This window comes from Strix aluco, chromosome 13 (genome assembly GCF_031877795.1).
Source record: "Strix aluco isolate bStrAlu1 chromosome 13, bStrAlu1.hap1, whole genome shotgun sequence".
NCBI lineage: Eukaryota > Metazoa > Chordata > Aves > Strigiformes > Strigidae > Strix > Strix aluco.
Genome location: NC_133943.1, coordinates 7,846,118 through 7,864,284, shown reverse-complemented (window position 1 = coordinate 7,864,284; position 18,167 = coordinate 7,846,118). Strand labels below are relative to the sequence as shown.

General features: G+C 55.0%; 1 protein-coding gene across 1 annotated transcript; it reads left to right on the top strand.

The window, feature by feature from the left end:
• Window positions 1-1,913: 1,913 nt before the first annotated feature.
• Window positions 1,914-17,876, top strand: LOC141929411 (LON peptidase N-terminal domain and RING finger protein 1-like). Its single transcript, XM_074838808.1, has 12 exons — window positions 1,914-2,459; window positions 6,414-6,532; window positions 7,194-7,316; window positions 8,087-8,218; window positions 8,947-9,082; window positions 9,862-9,955; window positions 11,610-11,724; window positions 12,369-12,490; window positions 12,915-13,073; window positions 13,986-14,148; window positions 14,238-14,384; window positions 15,461-17,876. The coding sequence occupies exons 1-12, from the start codon at window positions 2,069-2,071 to the stop codon at window positions 15,656-15,658; spliced, it is 1,899 nt and encodes a 632-aa protein (XP_074694909.1). The 5' UTR covers window positions 1,914-2,068; the 3' UTR covers window positions 15,659-17,876.
• Window positions 17,877-18,167: the final 291 nt, after the last annotated feature.

The window sequence follows — 18,167 nt, the reverse complement described above, 5'->3', positions numbered from 1 at the left end:
TCCCCAGGAACAGCCTGGTGTCTCCCAGAGGAGCTGGCTGGGGTGAGGAAAGATGCTCCGCTCCTCACCTGACACTGGCTGCCCATGGGTGCTGCTCCCAGCTGAGCCACTCACACAGGTTATGGGAGCACTCTTCAAGCACATCACCGCAAAATTGGCCATAGTAGCTAACATCACCCTCATTTCATGGCTCCAAAGCCATGAACGTGTCCTTCTTGAGGGGTAATCTGGGCGTAAGACTGGTGAGGACTCCCTGGTGACAATCTTTGTTTTAGTTGTTTTAGTTTGGTGGAAAAACTAGTTATGGTGAGAACTAAATCATAAGAGGACAGTGTCTGGTGTGAATGAGCCTTGCCCATTCTGAGAAATGCCCCTGGGAGAACTGCTGGGGGCAGTGACATGACAGGTCCCTCTGGGAGGGCGACCAAAGACTGGTCTTGCAGATGGGGAACATGGAAAATGTCCCCTGCGGGGCAGAGTCCCTGACAGCCCCACAGTGCTCCCAGGGTGACCATTAATGCCACTCTCAAGGAGGTGTTTGGGGCTGTGCTGCTCAACAGGGCCTGAGATTTCTCCAGTCTGAAAGGATCACTTAAAAAGATAACGGAGCAAGCCTTCCAAGCCCACATAACATCCTTAGTTGATGAGCTTTTAAAACCACTCATGAGCTGTTTAATGTAATCACAGTAGATTTTGAAACAAAACCTGCTCCACAGCCCAAACCTCTGCCAGCCACTCCCTTGGTGGGGTATGGGTTTCACCAGTACTCATGTCCTGCTGGTGACCTCCCTCCCTGAGCACCCATTCCAGCACGTGCATGGGTTTGGTTTGTGTTTGGGGACACATAAAAGAGTCCTTGGGGAATGTGCATCATCCTTATATAAAAGTCTGATCTACTAAACTCCAGAGTTGCCAGATTTCAGCTGTTTTTCCCAGCACCTGCTATGCAAGAGCTGCCGACCCCTTGGTGTATGGCTGTGTGCTGGGGGGATGCATCTCCCTTGGGACACAGGGCCCACCCTGGGGGTCTGTGAGTGGGAAGGTGACCGTCCCCATACAGGGTCTGAACTTGTTCAATTCTGGATAAGTAGAGCATCTGAGGGAGATGCAGTTTCCCATCTACACTGGAGGAACACCCCTGTCCCCCAAAACATCCTGCCATGATGGCTCTGCATGGTGGGGTCTGCAAAGGGGTGCTTGGTGCACCTCAGCCCCGGCTGCTCTGGGGCATCACAACAGCCTGCACCCCAGCCCTGCTCTGGAGAGCCTCAGCTATCTCAGGTACCCCACACCCTGGGCTGCTCCCGAGCCCCCCAGCTATTGAGTGCCCCAGCCGCCCTGGAGCATCCCACCCTCCTGTCCCCATCCCAGAGACCCTGTGTCCCCCAGGCCTTGTGTCCCAGCCCTGCTCCGCAGCACCCCAATACCCCAGGCAGCCCACACCATGGGCTGTCTCCAAAGAGTCCTGGCCCCATCTTGGGGCACCCCAAAACATCCCCCAGCACTTTGCACCCTCGTCCTGCTTCAGAGCACCCCAGATCCCCCGGGGACCCTGCTCTCCAGCACCTCCCCGCCCCATGGCTTCACACTCGTGTGCCCCGACCTGTACCCCGCACCCCGGCTGCTCCGGACCCCCCCAACACCCCCGTGTCCCGGCTCCGGGGGCAGGGGGGGGGGTCGGCACCGGAGCGCCCCCAACACCCCGGGACCGCTGCTCACCAGCCCGTGCCCGAGCCCACGCTGGGGCACTTCCCCGCCCCGTTCCCGCATCCCTCTCGGGGTCGCCCCCGCCCCGAGCCCCCCGGTACCGCCGGCTCCGTTACGAAACGCGGCCGGGGCGGGGCGGGGCGGGGCGGCTGCGGCGGCCAATGGCGGCCCCGGCAGCTCCGCCACCGGCGCCCCCGCCGGTTCGGCCCGGGGGGGTCCTGCCCCGGCGGGCCGGGCCGGGCCGGGAGGATGGGCTGAGCGGGGCGGAGCGGGGCGATGCGCGGGGTCCCGGCGGCGGCCGGGCTGTGCGGGCACTGCTGGCCCTAAGGGCAGCTCCCCCTCGCCGGCTCCAACCACGGCGATGAGTCGCGGCCCCCCCAGCCCGTCCTCCTCACCCCGGGGGGGGAGCCCCGTCCGGCAGCCCCTCGACCCCGGGAGCGGGGGCTTGGACATGCTGCGCTGCCCCTCCTGCCTCCTCCTCCTCTGGGAGCCGGTGACCGTGTCCTGCGGTCACTCTTTCTGCAAGCCGTGCCTCGGGGGGGCCGTGCCCTCCCGCTGCCCCCTGTGCCAGGAGAGGCTGAAGCTGTTGGGCGTCGGGGTGGCGAAGTGCAACGTGGTGCTCTGCGGCCTCCTGGAGAAATGCGTGGAGCGGGAGAGCCGGCTGGCCTGGCTGGTGGCACACGTCCGGGACCGTGTCACCCGTGGGGACGCGCGGGAAGCGCTGAGGATGGCTCAGAAAGCGGTCGAGCTGGGTGAGCACCACCGGGCCCGAGGGGCTGGCGGGGCGGCTTGGGGGGTGCTGGGTGCGAGGGGCCAGCCCTGCAGCTGGCATGAGGGTGTGCAGGCTGGGCTGTTGGGTGCCAACGTGGGTCACTTTGTCCCAGCACTGAAGTGCCCTCTGGGCCTGCACAGTCCAGAGCTGGGAGCCCTGGGAAGCTGGAAGTGTTGGAAAGGCAGTGCTGGTGGGGATGGGCAGGGGGGATCCAGCTGCTGGGCATTTCTCCCATGTCCGCAGGTGTCCCGGGGTGATGGGACGGGGTGGGTGGCAGGGCAAGCCCCCGCTGCTCATCCTGGCTGCCAGGGCCACGGGCAGGGCAGGACACACAGCCTGCATCCCATCGGCCACATGCGTCTGGCCTTAGCAAGAGGCTGGGGAGGAAAGAGCAGCAAACAGCTTCTTGCATCTTGCCACCCGGCAATATTTCAGGGTCAGAGGAAGAGTTCTGCCCGGGGGGGTGGCCATTATGTAAAGTGGTTGGGACTTTTCCAGTCCCGGACAGACACGTCCTCACCCTCAGAGCCTGGTGAGGACACAGCCTTGGCCAGGCTCCTGGGCCAGCCCCATGGTGCGGGGCAGTGCCCCCCCCGCACCCCTCAGCCCCCTTTTGCAACTGGCTCTGGCGAGACGTTTGCCTGCAGGGTCAGGATCGGGCCCAGACGGGTTGATCTGCTTTAATGTGTAAGTGGATTTCTTGTAGAGTAATGCTTAAATAAAAGGGGTTATACAATGTGTCTGGAGCAGGGGGTTGGGACGGCAGAGGCATAAGGTACTTTCTCCACTGGCGTTTCTATGACAGCAGTCAGCTCTCCTCCCGCGGCGCAGACACTTATTCATCGCCTGCTGCGAAACAAGTGCCAGAGGTCCAGGGTATGCCTGGAACCAAGGGCTGAGCGGGCTGCCCGATCCTGGTGTTGGCACCAAAAGCAGGTGCCTTTATGCAACCTCCCGAGGCATCCATCTCGTACCCTGCACACCCGTCCTTCCGTGTAAATGCACGTGCACAGTTCTCTAGTACTGTTTTCCTTATTGCCAGGCTTTTGTCTGATTAGGGTGTGCAATTATATACCTCTTTTTAAAAAGCCTCTGTGAGTATAAAGAGGAAACATCGCAAGCTCTGTCCTCGGTCTTCCCTGCCTGCTCCGTTCCCTGAAGGACAGGGGAAGTCCGGCTTAGGGCAACGAGGAAATTTCAGTCAATCACAGCTGCAGCTTCCCTAAACCTGGAGGAAATTGCAGTCAATCACAGCTGCAGCTCCCCAAAACCTGGAGGAAATTTCAGTCAATCACAGCTGCAGCTCCCCTAAACCTGGAGGAAATTTCAGTCAATCACAGCTGCAGCTCCCCTAAACCTGCGCTTGCTGGTGCTGCTCAGGCTCAGCCACGTGGGTGGTGCTTTCGGGATGTGTTTTCCCACTCCTGCTGCCTGCAGCACACTTTCAGGCTGCACAACTTCTTATGGGATCCCCTTCGCTTTCAAACAGAACCACTGAGAAATGTTCGACCCACAAGAATGGGTTTTTTCGTGGTTCAGTGTCGCACTGTGGGCCAGTTTGCAGTGTGCTGCTCAGCCCAGCCTGTAGAGGAGCTCTCTTTGCTTGGAAGAAAATAAATTGTCAGATTTTTTTCTTTTGTATTTCTATGTGAACAGAAAAAAATGCACTGTAACGTGTAACACAGGAGGCCTCCCAACACGCCTAGAGACAGGAGGCTGGGGAGCACTATCAGTCACTCATCAGTCACTGGGGCCGCCAGCTGGCTTACGTCCCTGATGTCTAATGATATCATAGATCAAAAATAGCTGCAGCAGAACAGAAATGCAGAATTCAGAGCCCTGTTTTACACATTTTTTTTTTTTTTCCCCCACCAAATCAGTTGCTTTATTGCCAGGCTGTGCAAATGTTTGAATGGGTTTGCCCACATGGAAGATAAGCCTCTAGACTTTGTACCCATTTGTTCATCCCTACCTGTCATTAGGAGATGGAATATTTCATCTCTGGATGCATACTTGTGGGACAGGTTGCTGAGCAGCAAGTTCCCACGTTTTTCTAACTTGAGCCCTAAGGTGCCAGCTAACATTATAAATGAAAATAAGCTCTGAGGGATCAGGTGTTGTTCTGCTGCACAGCTCAGCGTGGCCAGTGCAGCCTTGGTGCAGGAGTGGCTGGGCCTGGGCTCTGCTGCTCCCCATGTTATGGTGGCACCAGGTAGAGAGCAAGATCTCCCAGTGCTACACAGTGAGCATGGGGCCAAGGAAGCAATAGCTGTGCCAGAGCTTCCTCCTCCATGATAAGATGTGGCGGATGCCTGGGCGGATCGGTGGGCGCCGGGCATGGTGACAGAGGAGGTGGGCAGGGGTGTGGGCAGATGCTGGCTGCCTGCACCCTGCTGTCATGGGGCTGCTAGTCCGGACCTGCAGTTCGCTGGCAGAGCTACATCAGTGTCATATTTGAACCGGGGCAGGAGGAAATACTGCTGGGGTTGGGAGCACGGGAGACATCATCAGCAACGATGTCTCCTGATGATCGCTGATCGGCTGCTGGCCAGGGCCCTGGACCTGGTTTGCCCTGGAGGGAGATGCCAGCCCTTCAGCAAGGTGATATTGCCCGCACCACTTTGCCACAGTAAATGCAGCACCACTGCCTGCGAATGGTGCCTAATTTATGACACGAGGTTGGCCTTAGAGCCAGCATCCTGCAGGGCCACCACATGTGCTACCCATGCTGGACCTACCATTGTCCCACGGGGAGCTCGGAGCCGGCGGGGACCTGTGTGACACTGGAGGCTTCCCCAGAGGGGCCAGGGAGCAGCGGGTCCCCAACCTCAGCACTTAGTGGCCCTTGGGCGATGCTCTGCACTGCGGGGGACACAGGATTGGGTGCACAGGCCCGTTGCCTTAGCTGGGAAACCAGCACAGCACTGGATGTAGGTCACCTCCGTGGCAAGCTGTGATATAATGGGGTGGGTCTGGGAATCTCTGCAATTCAAACCCACAAACATTACCACACCTGGTTACTCCATGAGTGTGGGCCTTTGGGGTGCTGCTTGCTCATACTCTTCGACATCTCCCACCCCAATTCCCCTGCTGGAAGTGCTTGTAGGAAGGAAGGTCTTAATGGTGTTTCCCTGATGCAGGAGAGAAGAGGATCTCTCTGCCTGTTATTTAGGAGCAGGGAGGAGCATGTGGGATGCCCAGCACTGTGACACTTGGGGTGTCATGGCCAGTAGTGCCTGTGGGAGCTGTGCCTCCCCCACCACTGAGATCCCATCAGTGACATCTCACTGACAAGGAACTGGATGCTTAGTTCCCTTTTTCCATTTTGGGAAGTCTCAGCGTTTTCTCAAACTTGGAAACCTTGACTCACATGGTGGGGGCAGATCCTTGCACCTCTGCCAGTTTTTCCTCTGTGCCAGGAGGGTGGTGGCAGCCAGGTTGGTCTGGGAGGCTCCCTGGTGTTTTGGGCATTCAGGTCTCTGTAGCTGCAGGCTTGTTTGGTAACGTGTTATTGTGGCTCTGCTGGGTGAATCACATTGCAGAGCCTTCCGTGGCAACAGCCCCTGGAGGGACTATGTGTATGGTACAGCCTTTTTGCTGCATCCCAAAAGGATGGATGAGAGCCCAGATCCCAGCATGGCAGAGCCCCAAGGCAGTGGTGTGGCCCCTTGGCTGAGGGCGTTCGTGGGAGATGGGGAAAAACAAAGGAAAAAGCCTCAAATAGTTTAAAGCTAGATGTTTAGGGGAGATAACTTCCTTGCAGAGACTTATGAGGCCAGTGTCTCCTTCCAAAGAGGAGCGCAGGAGCTGGCTGTGCTCAGCGCGAGGCAGCGGCGCAGGGGCTGTCCCACTGTGGTGGCATCTCCCTGGCGTCATCCAGTCCCACTACCTCGCCATGGACTCATCACATGAGTGACAACATTTCTCTTTCCAGACCCCGATGCCAGCTCCCTGCGGCTGTGCCGGGCAGAGGCGTTCGCAGCGCTGGGGCAGCACCCGCGAGCGCTGGAAGACCTGGACGCTGTGTGCAGGGCTGAGCCTGGAGAGCATGAGGTGAGCGGAGGGGAGGCCCCATCAGCCGACTGCGCTTGGAGCCAAATCTTACTGTACGGGAGCAGTTTCCCCCTTTCCTGAATTCTCCTAGCCACTGGATTCATCCTGCTCAGAAATACACTGGCCAGACCCATGAAGTTGCAAGCCCAGGCTGCCAGCGCTGCGTTGCACTAACAGGAGAGGTCCGGTGCCGTGTCCGCCCTTGCTTGCATGCAGGCAGGGAGGGCATGAAACTGTGCTGGTGCACAGGATCACAGGTGGGGCCTTGGGGAGGTGTTGGCCAGAGGCTGAGCTGCCCTTGGAGAAATCAGCCCTGGGAGCTCACTTGCCGATTTGTGAAGCACTCATTGACAATGGTTTCACAGCTTCAAAGGCAGAAGCCCTTGGCTCCCTCTTTAGGCCTCTGTAGGGTTTGTTTGCTTGGCTTTTGCAACTGCTGCATTTTGGGAGAGTCCTGTTTTACGGGCACCTGGCTGCGGGTGGACCTGTCTTTTTTAGACAAGTCTGAGCATGGGAGCAGCGATGTGTCCAGGTGCTTTGGCCTGGGATGGGAGCAGGCAGGACTGGAAGGAGATGCCCTCAGGGCTCTCACGGGAGCTGAAGGGGCATGTGCTCAGCTGGTCACTGTCTCATAGTCACCACAGGTTTTTCTGCTCTGCAGGGCTTCTTCAGGAAAGGGAAGGTGCTTCTGGAGATGGGGCAGAGAGCCGAAGCCCTGCTAGCATGGGAACACTGCCTGACACTCAGTCCTCATTTCCAACCTGCTCAGAGAGAGATGGAGAAGGTGAGTGGCCCGTACCGTGTCAGGGTCCTGTGCCCTCACATCACACAGGGAGATGCCCTTGTGCTCTGAAGGACTCGTGTCCATCACAGTCGTGCTGCTCTGGCCAGCAGTGGGATCAAGGGAAGTCGGGTCCTGGTCCAAGAGCTTTCCCATTGCTCTGGTGCAGGTTCACCCATGAGGAAAACTCCTCTTGCTCTGTTCATATCTTCAAGTCTCGGGTTTTGCAGGGCTTAGATGCTCACGTGGCACAAGGTGGGCTTCGAGACAATCAGTAGTCACCCAAGGCAAAGCAGCCAGCCAAAAGCTGTCACTGGAAAGCCAGTGTCTTTTCTGCAGATGATTTCAGGCCAGCATCCACCTTTGTACCAAAATCACCATCACCAGGGGTGCCTCCAGCAGTGTCCCCAGCCTGGGGACTTCATGCCATGAGTGGACACTTGCTCTTCAGGAGGGAAAGGGCGGGGAAATGGGGAATGACCTTGTACCCCTCACAGCTCACTCCCTTCCTGCTCTTTGTGGGTGATGGAGAACATGGCTCCCATGGCCCCCTTAAAATACACCATTTTGTTCACTGCCTTGTGCTGCTTTCTTCCTTACGTGTTGCTAAGGCATTTGTTTGACAAGATAGCTCAGCCAGCGCCGAAACAAGTAACCCCAATGTGTCCTGTGGCGAGCAGGAGGCTGCTTTGGGGAAAGGGGGAATCTGGCAGCCCATCCACCTCCCTGCTTCCTTCTCCCAGCACCCCCTGAGCCCCACTTTGTCCTTGCAGATCCTCAAGCAAGAGGATGCTCCTCAGCCACACATGGCTGCTGCATGCCCGGGTGATGCTCACCAGGGCTTGACTGGTCCCCAGGTCAGTGGAGGGAGCCCTGCTCTCCCATTGTCTTCAACACAAGCTCAGGTAAGAGAGTCTGCAACGATCTGAGTTTGCAATGGGACTTAATGTCCCTCTGGGACATCCCAAATTGGGTTTTCATATGATGGGAAAACAGATGTGATAAGGGGAAGCTGTGCAGGACCATAGCCACGTGCACGTGGTTGCGTGCTGGGAGGAGAAGCTGCAGGTAGTAGAGGGTGGAAGAGCAAAGACACTATCAGAGCTGATGCTGTGGGGACTGGGGAAACAGAGGAGGCTTCTTCTGTCTCCATTTCTCTCCCAGTTTTATTCTGCAGTACTTCTAGTAGGATTTTAGACTCTCATTGTGTTTAAAACACCCAAGTGACACTACATTCAGGGGAAAAAAAGTCAGTTTTAATGCTTTTTTCATGCAAAAACCACATTTGAGAACAGTTCAGACCATTAGCAGCTATTAAGGAAAACTTATCTTTTGCTCTTTGCCTTCTAAAGACAAATTTGGCAGGTTTGGAGAGGGAAATATGAGAAAATGGGCTCAGATACACCCAAATACAAGGCGGTACATCTGGACAGAGTAAACCCATGTTTTTGCCACCAGATGAGCAGGGATATGTGAAGGCCACGCTCTTCTGCTGTCCTGCAGATGCAAGATGTTAATATACAGCAACACACCAGCCAGCCTGCTGGTGCCATCAGGCTTAGTGGGACAAATAGGGCTGTGCATTCAAAGGGAAAAGAGATTTTGGGCTCAATTTCATCTTTGTTGTGCCTAGGATGAGGAGGGAGAGCTGGCAGATGGCAGAGGGGACACTGGGTCTGAGCACGGTCAGGGGACAGCCACCCTTTCCCAGCCGGGGCGATGGCACAAACCGGAGACTTCGTCAGAGAGGCAGGGCCAGTGGTTAGTAGGTGAGTGTCATCAACGGTACCAGAATCTCCTCTCATGCAAAATACTTGTTTAGAATCCATTTTGGCATTGAAAACAGTGTTTGCGCTGTGTGCCAGCTCAGCGAGCAGACATCCCAGGGGTGTGCAATGGGGCAGCTCTGGCCAGCACTTTTGCTGCTTCTCATGCATGTGAGGAGGATTGGATCTTCCTGTGTTGGGCTGGTGAACTTACACCAAACTTTTGGGTCTAGCTTGGTGAAAAGTTCTTGCTAAAGCCAGATATCACTTGTTCCCTGTGTGGAGTCAGGGAGAGGCTCCCTTTGGTTCCCATGGGTTTAGATTTAGATTAAATGCCCTTGTGAAGGACATGGCATGCTGTGCGTGGTGGAAGCGGCACCTCCACTGCCATTAACTTGCCATCAGTGTCCAGCCAGATGTCTGCCACGTACCTGCGTTTGCATAAAGCGGTGCTGATGTCTTGTGGCAGGTCTCCAGAGATCTCCATCTAGGAGCTTCTTAGGCCACTTCACCTCCCAGTGCCTCAGTTTCCCTGCCTGCAAAAGGAGGTAGGGAGATACCACCTTCCTCTGCCAAGACCTACTGATGTAAAAGCTATGGATGAACACGGATGGGTTAACAGAGGGGTTTATGTTGCATTTCCTAGTGGTTTTGGTTTTAACTTTCATACACTTTGTGTAGCAGTTAACTACTTACAACTCAGAATGAGGTCAGAAAGCAAAGATTAATATTCAGTATTGAAATGGGGGATTGTCTTCTCTTTTCTTCCCTTTTGCCACTAGATAACAAAGAGGAAACAGCAGCAGCAAAGTGTACCCAGCTGTGCCTCGAGGAGCTGCTGAGCATATCTGACTTGGAGTGCTCCCTCTGCATACGGTGAGTTCTCTGGCCAGAGAGCTTTTAGGATAAAGAATTAGCACCTGCTGGGTTTTCTTTCCTGGTGTGGATCTTTCTTCACATCTTAATAGCAAACTCAGTCCCCAGTACTGCTGAAATGCAGGTTTCAGTAGAGGTAAGAGATAAGAGGGGAAGACAGGGGCATGCTTTGCCCTGCCAGACTGTACGAGCTCAGATCACCTTGTCTCAGCATCATTAGGTCTGTTTTGCCTGGGACATCGGTGTGGAGGTGGGGATGTTCAGTGGGGTCAAAGACTGAAAGCGGTGGTTGCCCTTTGTAACTGCAGGCTGGAACAGGAAGGTGTTGCCCCAGGGAAACACCATCTGTCATGGGGGTATTGCAAACCCAGAGGGGAGCATTTCCGAGCTCTGTGCCTGCTGGAGGTGGGAAAGGGGACAGGATAGAGCCCACATCCAACTGCTGACTCAAGTCCAGGGAAGAGCTGGGTGCTGCCACAGGGCATGCTGTTATTTCTGGCATGTCCCAGGACCTCGAGCAGTTGTGCAAGCGGCTGCTGGCAGAGGGCTGGGTGTTGCACCACCGGATGTGCAAGACAGTCAAGGTCTCCTGTTCAGCAGCTTTTTCCAGGTCTGGGCATGGCATGGGGAAATAACACAGGGGAGAGAGAGAGCAAGCTTGTATCTGGTCTGAATTAGGTGAATTTAGGTCTCTTCTGAGAGCAGGGAAACATAATATTCAGGAAGAGTTGGGGCTCAATGCTGAGCAGGCTTTCCTGACACCTTCATTTCATTTCTGATCCTGAAGCTACCTGTGAGCAACCTGAGTGCTTGCTGCCAGCTCTGCTCGTGGAGAAGGGGAGAAGGAGGCCCTTTCCCGTGGCTGCCTTTTGGGCTACACACCACTGTGGGTGTCTGGGGAACCACAGCCCTGCCAGGACTGAGGGGTGCCGTGTGTGTACTGACGGGGTCTGCAGGGACCCCAAAGGGACAGGGAGCAGTGCTCAGACCTGGGACAGTTCTCATCTTACATCATTGTGCAAGTCCAACAGTCTGAGCCCAGACTTCTAATTAAAGGAATAAGCCAGTTAGGAAGCTTTTAATTTAATTAACAGGAGTTATGAGCAAACCTTAGACAATGCAGCTTTAGTGAAGGTGTGTTTCATAACTGTGGGCTGCCAGGGCTTGAAGACACAGTGTGAGATAGCTTTCCATGGTGTTGCATCCCTGCAGCATCTCTGTCTTCAGTGCAGAAGGCTGGTGAAGGCAGCAAATATCCCTTGAAATGGTAGGAGGGGACATGAGAAATGTCTTGTTCCTGCTGGAAGCAAAATCTCTTGCTCTCAGCAAGGTGATTCAGGGAAGATGCAGGTACAAGGCTGGGGGATAGCCAGAAGCTGCACCCACGGCTTTGCTCTCCCTGACCTGCTCAACCCTTGCAGCAGCAGTCTGGGCCTCTGCACATCCCTGAGTGCTTTGTGGGACCCCTGCACCGTGGGGCTGAGACCAGCGAGGGTTTCCAAACTGGGGTGCTGAGCCAGGCCTGGGGAATGATGGCTTTGATGGCACCCAGCCCTGTGAACAGAGGCTCTGTGATCTCTCTCTCTTCTGGGCTTACCTGTTCTCCTTCCCCTGTGTTGCTCTCTGCGGTCCATTGACTTTGGTCCCTCTGCAGGATGTTCTTCGAGCCGGTGACGACGCCGTGCGGGCACACCTTCTGCAAGGAGTGCCTCGAACGCTGCCTGGACCACCGCCCCAACTGCCCCCTCTGCAAACAGAGCCTGAGAGAGGTGGGGGCATGTGTGCTGTGGGAGGGAGCCTGAGGGAGAGCCGGGGACTGGCTCTGGCTGCCAGCAGCCTGCCCAGGGCTGGGGTGGGAAGGTGCAATGCTGTCATGTTAGCAGCTCCCTGGCATGGCAGAATCAGCTTTGCTCACGTGGGAATGACCAGACAGTTGATAATTAAGACCAAGATATTAATTTCCACAAGATGCCACAGTGATTTAGTGAGACTGTAAACAGGACTGAAAGGTGTAGAGAGACAGGGAAAGAAAGAAGTGGATGCTAATTACTTTAAAAAATGGAAATGGATGGAAAACCTGCTAGCCTGGAGATTTGATTTAATTTTTAATGAAAAGGGATTCAGATGAGACCATCAGGGAAATTAGGTTGTCATACAAGGACTGCATCACTGTCAGAGACAGGATGCTGCATTGGATGGGCCCTGGCTCTGAGCTGCATCTGGAGGTCTCGGTGGACCTGACATCCCATCCTGCTAGATGGCTTGACATCCCCCAATAGGTTTTATCTCTGACTTTCTCTGATCTAAAGTTATCCTCAGCTCCAATAAACGTGAGCGTGATTCAGAGCCTGGCAGGGCCTCAAGGTTCCCCCTCCTGCTCTTCATCAACCTATTTCTGGGTCTAATTTTTTAGTACCTGAAGGCTGGAAGCTACAGCCCCACTGTGTTGCTGCAGGACATCATGCTGGCCACCTTCCCTGCACAGCTGGCTGAGCGCCGGGAGCTGCACCAGGCGGAGATGGCAGAGCTGTCCAAGTAAGCAGCGACCTGCTCTGGTGTGTGTGTGTGTGTGTGTGTGTGTGTGCACAGGGGCTGTGAAGGGCTCTGAGGGGGCTGTCTACACCACATACCATCACTCTGGCTTGGGACTGCTCAGGTGATGTCTGTCCCACTTCTAGGACCACGTCACAGCAGTGCTGGGGGGGGCGCGGACGTACCCCATTGGGCACCTGGGGATGAGGGACCATCTCTGCAAGGAGCTGTTTTGTGGGCAGAGTCTGTCCTTGGGCTCTTGGTGAGCCAAGTGGAAACTTTGGTGTTGCTCTACACTGGAGCATCACTTCCTGGGGTAAAGGACAGATCTGGTTTGAGGAGCAGCCATGGCACAAGCCGATGCAGAGCCCTTGGGATGGGATTTACTCCAGAAGGTTTCATAGTGGTCTCCTCTCCTGTCCCTTAGCCTGACCAAGAACATCCCCATCTTCGTATGCACAATGTCCTTCCCAGGCATCGCCTGCCCTCTGCACGTCTTCGAGCCTCGCTACCGCCTCATGATCCGACGGTGCCAGGAGACCGGCACGAGGAGGTTCGGCATGTGTATATATGAGAACGGGAAGAGGTGAGCTCCTGAGCAAGGTGGCTTCTCTCTGCCCTGGCTGATTTGCCCCTCTCTGCCCCAGCCCCAAATGTCTAAAATCTTGAGTAGTTCGGAGAGAAGGAACCAGGTGCAATTTCCTATCCCACTGCACCCCACAGATAAAATCAGCAGGGAGGTGGTGTGTTCCCCACACAGCAGAGTGAAATGGGATCTCGCTGCCTCCCAGCATCATGACTGGCCAGACAATGAATGGGGCCAACACTGGAGCTGGCCAGAGCCAGTGGTGGCTGTTAAATACAACTGTCTGGGAACAGCTTCTGGCTCAGGACGCCTGTGAGCTGCATGGTTCCCTGGCTGTGACATCCAGCTCCTCTTAGTGAGCACTTGAAAACTGCTGTACTTCTCATACTTTGTCCTTAACAAGCTGTGAGAGGACATTGGGTTAAATGGGCTTGTTTGGTGCAGTATGGCCATCCTTATGTTCCTGGTGGCACCTCCAGATCTCAGATGGGCTCAGTTCCAGGCTCCTAACCCAAGTACTCTGTTAAATACCTCTATTTACATGACATATCCTCCCTGTGCTCCAGTCCTGTTCAAGTGAAATGAGATAAATAACATTTTCTGGGCTTTGGGAGGATGACTCTGCAAGGGATGGTGTCTTCAGGACCACTGCACATCAGGGCAATATGACAACCTAAGTCATTCTGGTATATGGCAAATCCAAGGGAGTGCAGGCAGTGTACTCACTATTCCCTGCCCTCTTAGCAGCAAGTGGTAACTCCACAGAGTTGAATGAATTTCTGAATTTGCCCCCTTCCAGCCAGCTTGTGCCTGGGCCTTTTCGTCCTCTGGAGCTGGTGCCTTCAGGAGAAGCAGCTCTCTCACCACTGGTATCCCAGCTCAGCCCCTTTTTTCTCCCCCGTCTCCCTCCAGTTTTGCTGACTACGGCTGCGTGCTGGAGATACGGCAGATCGAGCTGCTGGCAGACGGGAGGTCCTTGGTGGACACCATCGGCAGGCGGCGGTTCCGGGTGCTGAGCCGCGGACACAGGGATGGCTACCACACTGCCGACATCGAGTACCTGGAGGACAAGAAGGTGAGGGCAGGGCCAGGGCAAAAGCCCCTGCTGTGGTGGGACAGAGCCTCCCCACAGACACCTTCTACGTTCCTCTTCCGTCCATGCAGGTGGCCGGGGAGGAGCTGCAGGAGCTGCAGTGCCTGCATGAGAACACCTACCGCTTGGCTCAGCGGTTCTGTGAGCACGGAGACCTGGCCTCCAGGCACATTTTGATGCATCATGGACCTCTGCCGGAGAAGGAAGAGGACATCCAGGTAGTGCCCCAAGGGAAAGGATGCTTTAAATAGAGAAGGGTACCAAGAGAGCCTCTGAAGCAGCGCTGTTCCTGTGCTAGCCACCCTGCTTCTCTGCTCGGCTTACCCCTGAGATGAGCAAAACAAACTCTGTTTTTCACTCCTGTTACTAGTTACAGCATCTCTCACTCAGAGATGGTAGGGTTTGTTTGTTAAAACTATTTAATATTTTTTTACGGTTTTAAATTGTTCTTGGAAACTGAGCATTGAGTTTTAAAAGCTTTCCTGGAGTCTTCCTAAACAGGAACCAAAAAACTGAGCTGCCTGGATTTGAAAACACTTGGGGAAAAAGCCAAAACAAATGGGCAAAGAAATGAACCCCACAACTCAGTGGGCCTGGGGTCTCCTTTCTCATTGTGTTCCTTTGAGATGGCCACAGCTGGCCTGAGGAGAGGAGCTAAGAGATCAGGATCCAGTTTGCTTATTAAATTGCTCTGACAAATTCAGATTCTGGAGGAAAAAAAAAAATCCCCAAATTTAGTTTTCACTCCTTTAAGAAAGTGTTACCTGACTGGGTCATTACAAATATGCTCTTGCTGGCTTGTCCCAGGCTAAGGCTGTCCTGGCCAGCAGTTGCATCAACACTGAACGACTTGTCCTCCATCAGCTGAATCGAGCATTTCCCTCTTAGTTTGGCTCAGGTTTTAAAAAAGCCAGTTTACAAAACCACTGCCCAGTGGTTGTGCCTGCCTGGCCTGCACCTCGCCTCTTTGAGTGATGATAAGGCAAATGCCCCAGAAGTCACCAACCACGCGGGATTTGGCCCGTGTTTACAAAAAGCATTGCCTTAGACAAGGAAATGCACAAGATATTTCTTTGTCTCTTTAGTATAGACTTTTTCCTGGTTACATCTGTGTCTGGAGACTCCCTGGGGAATGCTTGTCTGGAAATTAAATTAGTTTATCTGGCAGTTTTGAGCCCAGACAGACAAAAAAGCAGTTCAGAGGAATACCTTATCCAAAGCTGGCATTGCCATCCTGACACACATTCACCTTGTAGTTTCTGACCCGGGGGGTCTCTCTTTCTCTCCCCTCCAGGCTTCGGCAGATGGCCCGACATGGTGCTGGTGGCTCATCTCCATCCTGCCCCTTGAGCCGTCCTACCAGCTGAACCTCTTCTCCACCACCTCCCTGCGTGCCCGCCTCACGCAGCTGCAGCGCATCCTCGCCTCCCTGCTGCAGCAGCCCCCTGCCAGGCACCCGCTGCCCGAGCACAACCCCCGGGGCCGCGTCTGAACCCCCTGGCCCCCCTCTCTCTGCAGGGGAGACCTCCACCCCCTTGAGTTTCTCTATGTGTTACTTCATGGTTTTGCGTGTGGTTTGAGCCCCCCCGAAATCAACCTCAGCGGTGAGCTGGGCACCCTCTGCCTGGTTCAGTGAGGCCGATGCCATACCGGCAGCACCACTACACCGTCCGTGCCACCTCTGGGAGCTGCTTGGTGACATGGCCGTGCTGTGCCATCAGAGGGGAGACTGGGATGGAAAGCTGGGTTGTGTCTTGGGGACAAAGTCACTTGCTGAGCTGCTTCAGTGCTAAGGAAAACTCCCCTTAGGGCCGAGAACTGAGTGCCAGGATTGCCTCTTCCTCTTTGAAGGACAATATAGGGTTTTTAGTAGATGGTCCTGCTCTGTGAAGCAGATTTTCAGGCTTGGGAGAGGTGGCACTGGGAGGCAGAGAGGTCCCAGTAGCTTCCCCCAGCCTCGGGAGCTGATGGCTCTGCCTCTGCTTACAAGTTTGACTTAATTTCTATTCAAACAAGAAGAAAAGTTAAATTAAACAATCCCAAACCCACAGTGCAGCTCATAACCACCTCCATGGCCACACAGTGCAGAGATGCTGCTCTCTGACCATGCCCGGGTCAGGATGTCCCCTTCCCATTGCTCTGCTCAGTGCTCTGCCATGTTTGCTGTGCTGAGCTCGCCAACTGCTTCCCTGGGCCAGAGCTGTGCTGGAGACTGCCAGCCACTTCCCCGACTGCCAGTTCCACTGCCATGAAGTCCCATGGGAAGGGCGGGATTTGGCAGCATTGGTGCTTTTCCCCCCACCCAAAGGCTGCTCTTCCCAAGCCTGGCTGGGTTCAGGTTGCAGGGTCAGACGGCGGGGGCTAGAAGGAGCTGATGGCGCAAGGGAGTTAAGCCTGGAAGTGGCTTTGTGAGACTTTCCGCTCCTTGAATAGAGCAATTTTCCCACGTTCAGTGTTTCTTGTGAACTTTCTGACTCCTCAGGACAAAATCAGGGTGTGAGTGGAGACTGGATCCTTGCACGTGGGACCCAGAACAGTTCAGGATCTCCTGAAAGAGCACAGAGTTATGTCAAAGGGAGCTGAACCTCCGGAGAGCTGGGGAGGGGGCAGGATCCGTGACCGAGGCTGTGAGCCCCATGTCAGGGGAGCAAGTGCCTGTCTGCAAGTGCCTGGCTGCTGCTTGTCTCTAAATACAGGGAAAAGAGTATTCCCCCTGGACAGCCCAGGCTTTCCACCATGGAAATCCTGAAGGTTTGGGATCATCATCCATAATTTCAGTGGCTTTGGGTTGAATTTTAGGAGTGATATCCACTTACTGAGTTGTTGGATTAACATTGCTTCCAGAATTTTATCCCTGCTTTTCCCAAAGGCTCCACATCCCATCTCAGGGCTCATGGGCTGTTGGATGTGTGTGTGCAAGAGAAAATCAGGTTGGGGCTCCAGTACTCCTTACTGCACATGTTGCTGGGCTGAGCCCAGGGCAGGAGGCTCTGGGCACAGCTCCGAGGGATCCCTGCCCAGGGCCAGTGCCTTTCCCTGTCCTGCTCTTTCCAGGAACGAGAGATCTTCGTCCCTCCTCTGCAGCAAAGTGCCTTGAGGGAGCGACAGTCAGGGGGAGCTGAGGGCTTGCTTCCCAGGCACCGTGGTGAGCGCAGGGCAGCTGGGGACTACTCAAAGCTGGATTTGCTCCTTGACCTTTGAGTCACATCCTCCCCCACTTTGCTGCTCTCTCTGGGGCACCGTGTCTCCCCCAAGGGACTATATCCCCGGGGGGTTGGATTGAGGTGGGCAGGGGTAGGTGATGGAGGGACACCTGGCAGTCCTGGGGAAGGTGCATGTAGGTGGCAGGATGCCACTGAAGTTTGGGAAGTGCCTTTCTTTCTTGCAGGGTCACTCAGTCACCCCCACCCCAAGCCCCTCACCTACCCCCCAGGTTGGCTGTTCCCCAGGTCTGGGAGCTCCCTGGGCTTCTGCGGGTCCCTGCAGCAAGGGGGAGGCATGGGGGGATGCAGGGGAAAAGTGTGGGTCTGCCCCATGTCCATCCTGGGGGAGAGCTGGGGACCAGAGCCACATCTACCTGGCTGCTTTGGGAAGGGACTCGTGCAAATCGCTCCAGTTTGCTTGGAGTGCCTTTGGGGTTTGTATTGCTATCTTCACTCTTTGAATTAAATTTTATTCCTGGTCATTGAAATAAAGACCTTTTTTTGGTTGTTGTTGTTTTCTTGCTGGTGTTTACTTTTGACTGCTTATTGATGAAAGTGCTTGGGCATCACCAGGGAGCTCTGGGGTCACATGAGAGACCTGGCCTTTGGACAGCAAGTTAGATAGACACAGTGACCACAGCCCAACAAAGGTAGATGGTAACAAGGGAAAAAAATAAGGTGGGTTTGCTTGCAGAAAGTGAACATGTGAAACAAGGCAGGAGGGACTAGCTCCTGCCCATCATCGCAGCTAAAGGCTTTGGGGAAGGATGGAAACTGGGAGACCAGCCTGGTGGAGAT

Excerpts from the sequence above, each read along its gene's own strand:
- LOC141929411 (XM_074838808.1), top strand. The coding sequence starts at position 2,069 with ATGAGTCGCGGCCCCCCCAGCCCGTCCTCCTCACCCCGGGGGGGGAGC. Across the intron at positions 13,074-13,985 it reads ATATATGAGAACGGGAAGAG|TTTTGCTGACTACGGCTGCG; the intron begins GTGAGCTCCTGA and ends GTCTCCCTCCAG. Across the intron at positions 14,385-15,460 it reads AGAAGGAAGAGGACATCCAG|GCTTCGGCAGATGGCCCGAC; the intron begins GTAGTGCCCCAA and ends TCTCCCCTCCAG.